This window comes from Nematolebias whitei, chromosome 6 (genome assembly GCF_014905685.2).
Source record: "Nematolebias whitei isolate Nwh7 chromosome 6, NemWhi1, whole genome shotgun sequence".
NCBI classification, from domain to species: domain Eukaryota; kingdom Metazoa; phylum Chordata; class Actinopteri; order Cyprinodontiformes; family Rivulidae; genus Nematolebias; species Nematolebias whitei.
Genome location: NC_056503.1, coordinates 44936078 through 44944077, shown reverse-complemented (window position 1 = coordinate 44944077; position 8000 = coordinate 44936078). Strand labels below are relative to the sequence as shown.

Here is an 8000-nt window from a genome sequence, read left to right as displayed (position 1 = left end):
TTTTAACAGGAAGAAACCTCCAGCAGAACCAGGCTCAGGACGAGTGGGTTTGAGAGGAACAAAAAGTAGAACCAGACAAACACAGAATGGCAGGTCCAGGTGAACTTTATATAGGAGGAAAGACAAAAAACACGTTAAGATAGAAGTAATTACAAATACAGACAGGTAGAGTAGAGCAAGTAACGACAGCAGCAGAGTGAGGAAATGTGGTCACTTTGTTCCCAGCAGTCTTAAACCTATAGCAGCATAACTAAGGGATAGCTCTGGAAACCCAAGCCAACACTAACTATAGGATTTATTAAGGAAAGTCTAAAATCTAGTTATAAAACTGAACAATGTGTCAGCCTCATGGACAGAAACTGGAAGATGGTTCCACAAGAGAGGAGCCTGATAACTGAAAAATCTTCCTCCCATTCTGCTTTTGGAAACTCTAGGAACCACGAGTAAACCTGCAGTCTGAGAGTGAAGTGCTCTGTTAAGAAAGTTTGGAACAATAAGATCAGATTTTTTTATTGTAAATCTTTGAATTTAAACTTTCTGACGATGATGAAAGTTAGACACTTGGAAAGACCAGATCTTTGCTTTTGTTTTAAGACCCAGATGAATTACAAACTGCTCGGAAAACCTCAACTTTAGAATTTAATGGAGATATTTTCTACAGTTTTAGACTCCTGCTGCAGCAGAGCTCACATTAAGGTGCTTAATAAACAGTTTTGACTTTACACTCTTTACGTTTTTGTTCCTCAGGACAGCACGAACCATCGACAGCTTGGCCAGCCGCATCGAAGACCCTCAGATCCAGGCTCACTGGTCCAACATCAACGACGTTTATGAGTCCAGCGTCAAGGTGCTCATCACCTCGCATGGCTACGAGCAGATCTGCAAGTAGGTGGATGAGCATAGAAAGAGCTGACAACTTGCTCGTGATGACCCTCGTTAAAGCTCATCGTGTTTTCTGTTTAGGTCCATTCAGCTGCAGCTCAACATCGGAGTGGAGCAGATCCGGGTCGTGCACAGAGATGGTCGGGTCGTCACGCTGTCCCACCAGGAACAGGAGCTGCAGGACTTCCTCCTCTCGCAGGTGTCCCTCTTACTTTTTCCACACAGTTTGCTGGATTTTTTTTCTGAGCTGTCTGTGTGACCGCGCTCTGTGCCGCAGATGTCGCAGCATCAGGTTCACGCCGTGCAGCAGCTGGCCAAAGTGATGGGCTGGCACGTCCTGAGTTTCAGTAACCACGTCGGCCTGGGTCCGGTGGAGAGCATCGGAAATGCCTCCGCCATCACCGTGGCTTCTCCCAACGGAGAGTACGCCATCTCAGGTGAGAGCACATCTTCATGCTTGTTAGTCCTCACTGCTCGGAGCTGCTGGGCCAGGTGTGCACAGTGTGGGCAGGTAAATTACTCTCAGGTGGATCCTTTTTAACTATTTTGATTGATTGATTGATTGATTTTTATTGTCAATTCTGCATATGTACAGGACATACATAGAAATTGAAATTGCGTTACACTCCTACTCAAATTGCAGCAAACAACAACATTAGCAAAAATAAACTAACACAACTAGTTATATAAAAAAATATAAAAAAATATAAAAGTGAACAGCAGCAGGACCTCTGATGCAACGTGCTCAATAGTGACTAACAGGAGACAAAGGGACGCTGACTGAAGACAATAACATGATGAGAGGTAGATAATGGATGTGCAAGGCCAGAGTAAACAATAGTGCAATATAAAGTATAAACCTGAGAAACTTAGTAAAGTGAAGGTGTGCATACCGGTTCTATATAGTCACAGTTATGTACTGATGAGGTGATTAAGTGGAAATGACAATACCAGAATTACCAGAATAAAGAATAAACAGGACGAGTTGATCATAACAGTAGTGCAAAATATAATGCAATAAACAGTAGAGTGAGCTTGTAGGCTGTTAAAGTGACCGATTCATGAACTATTCATAAAACTAAATAAATGTCCCAGAGCAGTTTTGAAGGGGGGGGGGGTGAGGGGGGGGTGTCAGGAAGCTGAGTTAGTGTGTGCAGGGTGGCAGAAGTGGGAGAGGGGGCTGAGGGGGGGCAGGCAGAGAGTTCAGCATCCTCACGGCCTGATGGACGGAGCTGTTCCACAGTCTGCTGGTCCTAGAACTGAGGCTACGCAGTCTCCGCCCTAATGGCAGCAGGTTGAAGAAGCAGTGTAGCGGGTGGTCAAGATCTCCCACCCAGCAGAGGGCTTTACTTCTGAGGCAAGAGCTGTGGAGGTCCTGAAGGCAGGGGAGAGAGGTGCCAATGATCTTCTCAGCTGTCCTCACGATCCGCTGGAGGGATTTGCGGCAGGATGCTGTGCAGGCCCCGTACCACACAGTGGAGCAGCTCATCAGGATGCTCTCGATGGCCCCCCTGTAGAAGGTTGTCATGATGGGGGTGGGGGCTCTCGCTCTTCTCAGCTTGCGGAGGAAGTAGAGCCGTTGGTGAGCCTTTTTGGCCACTGCTGCTGTGTTGATGGTCCAGGAGAGGTCCTCAGAGATGTGCACACCCAAGAACTTGGTGCTGCTCACCCTTTCCACAACAACACCGTTGATGGATAGTGGAGCATGTTTTGTCTGAGTTCTCCTGAAGTCCACAACAATCTCCTTGGTCTTCTCTGTGTTCAGCAAGAGATTGTTGCGTTTGCACCAGGAGACCAGCCGGCTCACCTCGCTCCTGTAGAGTGACTCGTCGTTGTTGCTGATGAGGCCTACCACAGTCGTGTCGTCCGCAAACTTGATGAAGAGGTTGGAGGGGTGTGATGGAGAGCAGTCGTAGGTTAGTAGAGTGAACAGAAGGGGGCTCAGCACACATCCTTGTGGGGCCCCCGTGTTCAGAGTGATGATGCTGGATGTGTTGCTGCCAACCCGTACTGCCTGTGGTCTTCCGGTAAGGAAGTCAAGCAGCCAGTTGCACAGTGATGTGTTCAGACCCAGACTGTCCAGTTTCCAGATGAGTTGTTGTGGAATGATTGTGTTGAATGCAGAACTGAAGTCGATGAAGAGCATTCTGACATAGGTGTCTTTCTTGTCCAGGTCTTAATTAATTCAGATATTTAGCTTAGATCCAACTGTTTATTCATTTATTTATTGAGTGGTCGTTCACATTATCATTAAAATGTCGCCCCCATCAGAGCCCAGCGTGAACCGTTTACAGATGAGAGGCGACAAGCGAGCCCAGAAGAAAACGTGGCGTCACACGCAGCACGCTGTGTTTTCAAGAAGTACCGTAAATATATGGCGGTGGCATCGATGCGCTCCAACACAAACGTCGGTGTAGATGTTTCTGTAGATTCTGTCATCCAGGACAGGATGAAGCCAAAACACAAAGATGAACTTTTGTTCTGTGGCTGAAGATTTCAATTCAATTCAATTTATTTATACAGCGCCAAGTAACAAAAGAAGTCGTCTCAGGTCACTGAACAGAAACATTCTTATATAAAAATAATAATTTAACATTATTTATCTGAGGAGCAGACTGCCTTGAGTTTAACTCCATCACAGAACTCTCATCTTGAGCATGAAGGCGACAGTGGAAAGGAAAAACTCCCTCATGACGAAGAAACCTTTAGCAGCACCAGGATCTGGAGAAGCGTCTGCTTCGACCGGCTGGGTTTGGTAGGAACAGATACACAATGGCAGGTCAAGAATCACATGTTGAGATAGAAATAGTATCAAATAAAAACAAATTTTAACAAATCATTTAAGGAAATGGGGTCAATTTGTCCTCTAGTGGTCTAAGCTTAAGACAGCATGACTAGCCGACCCTAACTATAGGATTTATCAAAAAGGAAAGTCTTAAGCCCAGTTTTAAAACTGGACAATGTGTCAGCCTCACGGACAGAAACTAAAAGTTGGTTCCACAAGAGAGGAGCCTGATAACTGGAAGCTCTTCCTCCCATTCTGCTTTTGAAAACTGTAGGAACCACGAGTAAACCTGCAGTCTGAGAGCGAAGTGCTCCGTTAGGAAAATATGGAACAATAAGATCTGTAATATAAGATGGAGCTAGGTTGTTGAGAGCTTCGTATGTTAGATGCGAACTGTACAAGATCGGTATCGTTATTATTAATACTTGGATCGATCCGATCACCTCCTACCTCGCTGACGTAAAAGTTGGATGAAATGCGACATGACCGTTCGACTGATGTCGCTGTGAAACATCGGATATGTTTCCAAATCATTGCTTCGTATGACAGAGAGCTGGATCTGATTTTTTTAAATTAAAATTATATTACCCATAAAAATTATATAATCAATTTTATTTAATCATTAAAAAAATATATATAAAAAAATCACATTTGTCACATTCAGACTGTCATGAAAAATTCTGATAACGATCACATTTGCCTGCAGCGTGAACGTAGCCGAAGTAACTCAGAGTCGACAGAAAGTAGCTGAACTGAATCTAACCTGTTCCGTCCGGTGTTGAGTTCCTTTTTACCAAAAGAGGCAATAAATCTGCTCTGATGGTTCTTACAGATTGTTAGTAATGTAGTTTAAATATTTCAGTGAGCGTTGAAAGATCTGAGGCGATAAACTGAAGGATCGTAGTAAAAAAAAGTCTCACCTCAGAAGAATGTCAGGAACGAGTCCTGTCGATATTACAACCTCGAGTCTCGTAGGAGACTTTCTGATCGTCTTTACGTTTTCAAGCTTTCTTTATTAATGCGCCGTTTCGTTCCTGCGTCTCTCGTCAGTGCGTAACGGACCGGAGAGCGGCTGCAAAGTTCTGGTCCAGTTTCCCCGCAGTCAGGTCAAAGATCTGCCGAAGAGCGACGTCATCCAGGACGCCAAGTGGAACCACCTCCGCGGCCCGTCCAAAGAGGTGCACTGGAACAAGATGGAGGGACGCAACTTCGTCTACAAGATGGAGCTGCTCATGGCTGCTTTCACTCCCTGCCCTTAGATGAAGCCCCTCTGCTTCACAGTAACTGGCTCACGTTCTCTACAAGCGGCAGCTCCTTAAAGACAATTTGAGTAACAATCTGCTTCAGGAGGGAAAAAACAAACCTTCCTGCCTGCAGCCAGATCAGCTGTTTCTGATGGCGCCTGGTGGGAATTTAAACGTTAAACGGGTCAACACGAAAACAAAAAACACAAGTCTGTGTCTGAACTTGAAACGATGCCCTAATTTAAATTAACAGCTTAAACACCTCCGTCTCGTGTTGTGATCGTTTTGCTCCAAGCGTGAAACAGACGCCAGCTTGTTTTCACCAACATCACACAGTCGCTTTAATTTTATAATAAATACATTGTGTAATATTTTCTGTTGTGATCTGTGATCTATTTACATCGTTCCATTGTCGTTTGCAGCGAACTTAAAAGTACAAAATGTAAACCGGCTGCAGGTTTTGCTGTAGATTTTGATGACTTGTTTAAAAATGACAGTTTTTGACTCGTTCGATCAGTCCCAGGTCCGACCGGGTCCCTCGCAGTCTTCATGGCACCCACTGGTCAGTTAAAGGGGCTGCAGCTCTGTTGCATCGGCTTCTGCAGAAAAAGAGGAGACGTTTGTCCATATACAACCTTAAAAGACTTGAATAACAAAGGTTTTATAGAACCTCCTCAACCTTTGTACTCCTAACACGCCCATGCGTGCAGTGGATAACATCACGCCACATTTACACCTGTCAAACTATGTTTATACAAACACTTCCAGTTAAAATAGCAGTACCCACTGGTGTTCAGCGTCTGGATTTAAGTGCTATGTGTTGTCATCATTGCATGTTCTCATACAATGGTGAAATGAGTTCTCTGTATTTAACCCATCACACGTGAGATACACCCAGGTGGAGCAGTGGGTAGCTGTGTAAGCGCCGGGGGAGCAGTTAGGGATTAGGCGTCTTGCTCAAGCACACCACTACATGTGGGCATGGCTGGGAGTCGAACCATGACTTTCTGGTCCCAGGTCGGCTGCTCTACCTCTACCACATTTCAGGCCCCTCGGATTTAGGATTAGACTGAAAGCTCAAGCCAAGTGTTTACCTGGCATCTGTTTCCTGCGTCTCCATGCCTTGATCTTCCTGCAGATCTTGTGCAGCAGCCACATGGCCAGCATGAGGAGTCCGGCCAGAGTGATCAGAGCTAAAGCAGTAACGAACAGGTACTGAAGGTCCTCGTACAGAACCTCTGAGGACAGAAACACAAGAGACCCATCACATTTAACCTTCAGGGTTAGACTACGGTCAAAGGTCGGCCGAAAGTTTTTGGTTCAAATGTTTAAGCAACATGTTAAAAAAACACAAATCTCATGGTACTCAACAACGTCTTATACACAGCGTCTTGTGAAAGTATTCGTCCCCCTTGAACTTTTCAACCTTTTGCCACATTTCAGGCTTCAAACATAAAGAGATACATTTTTAATTTTTTGTGAAGAATCAACAACAAGTGGGACACAATCGTGAAGTGGAATGAAATTTATTGGACGTGTCAAACTTTTTTAACAAATAAAAAACTGAAAAGTGGGGCGTGCAATATTATTGGGCCCCTTTACTTTCAGTGCAGCAAACTCAGTCCAGAAGTTCAGTGAGGATCTATGAATGATCCAATGTTGTCCCAAATGACTGATGATGATAAATAGAATCCACCTGTGTGTAATCAAGTCTCCGTATAAATGCACCTGCTCTGTGATAGTCTCAGGGTTCTGTTCAAAGCGCAGAGAGCATCATGAAGACCAAGGAACACACCAGGCAGGTCCAAGATACTGTTGTGGAGAAGTTTAAAACCGGATTTGGATACAAAAAAATTTCCCAAGCTTTAAACATCCCAAGGAGCACTGTGCAAGCAATCATATTGAAATGGAAGGAGTATCAGACCACTGCAAATCTACCAAGACCCGGCCGTCCCTCTAAACTTTCATCTGGAACAAGGAGAAGACTGATCAGAGATGCAGCCAAGAGGCCCATGATCACTCTGGATGAACTGCAGAGATCTACAGCTGAGGTGGGAGAGTCTGTCCATAGGACAACAATCAGTCGTACACTGCACAAATCTGGCCTTTATGGAAGAGAGGCAAGAAGAAAGACATTTATCAAAGATATCCATAAAAAGTGTTGTTTAAAGTTTCCCACAAGCACCTGGGAGACACACCAAACATGTGGAAGAAGGTGCTCTGGTCACATGAAACCAAAATCCAACTGTTTGGCCACAATGCAAAACGATATGTTCGGTGTAAAAGCAATACAGCTCATCACCCTGAACACACCATCCCCACTGTCAAACATGGTGGTGGCAGCATCATGGTTTGGGCCTGCTTTTCGTCAGCAGGGACAGGGAAGATGGTCAGAATTGATGGGAAGATGGATGGGGCCAAATACAGGACCATTCTGGAAGAAAACCTGTTTGAGTCTGCAAGAGACCTGAGACTGGGACGGAGATTTATCTTCCAACAAGACAATGATCCAAAACATAAAGACACATCTACAATGGAATGGTTCACAAATAAACGTATCCAGGTGTTGGAATGGCCAAGTCAAAGTCCAGTCCTGAATCCAATCGAGAATCTGTGGAAAGAGCTGAAGACTGCTGTTCACAAACGCTCTCCATCCAACCTCACTGAGCTCCAGATGTTTTGCAAAAAAGAATGGGCAGAATTTCAGTCTCTCCATGTTCAAAACTGATAGAGACAAACCCCAAGAGACTTGCAGCTGGAACTGCAGCAAAAGGCGGCGCTACAAAGTATTAACGCAAGGGGGCCGAATAATATTGCACGCCCACTTTTCAGTTTTTTATTTTTTTTTTTAAGTTTGACACATCCAATAAATTTCATTCCACTTCACGATTGTGTCCCACTTGTTGTTGATTCTTCACAAAAAATTTAAATTTTATATCTTTATGTTTGAAGCCTGAAATGTGGCAAAAGGTTGAAAGGTTCAAGGGAGCCGAATACTTTCGCAAGGCACTGTACTTCTTGTATCCAGTGTCGGTATTCAACTCTGGTCTTTTAGACCTTTACACCAGAATTCTCTTTTTTTTTGGGGG

The 8000-nt window shown here is 44.5% G+C and overlaps 2 protein-coding genes across 2 annotated transcripts in view; one reads left to right on the top strand and one right to left on the bottom strand.

Moving 5' to 3' along the window:
- med17 (mediator complex subunit 17) overlaps positions 1-5218 on the top strand; it is a 12217-nt gene extending 6999 nt beyond the window's left edge. The window contains exons 10-13 of the mRNA XM_037677664.1: positions 748-885; positions 964-1081; positions 1160-1319; positions 4718-5218. Of these exons, the coding sequence (XP_037533592.1) occupies positions 748-885; positions 964-1081; positions 1160-1319; positions 4718-4926 (625 nt within the window). The 3' untranslated portion in view covers positions 4927-5218. The remainder of the gene's footprint in view (positions 1-747; positions 886-963; positions 1082-1159; positions 1320-4717) is intronic.
- An 86-nt stretch (positions 5219-5304) lies between these two features.
- Positions 5305-8000, bottom strand: part of LOC119411389 (V-set and transmembrane domain-containing protein 5) — a 10074-nt gene continuing 7378 nt past the window's right edge. Inside the window, exons 3-4 of the mRNA XM_037678333.1 lie at positions 6006-6149; positions 5305-5510 (exon numbers count right to left, since the gene is read on the bottom strand). Of these exons, the coding sequence (XP_037534261.1) occupies positions 5479-5510; positions 6006-6149 (176 nt within the window). The 3' untranslated portion in view covers positions 5305-5478. The remainder of the gene's footprint in view (positions 5511-6005; positions 6150-8000) is intronic.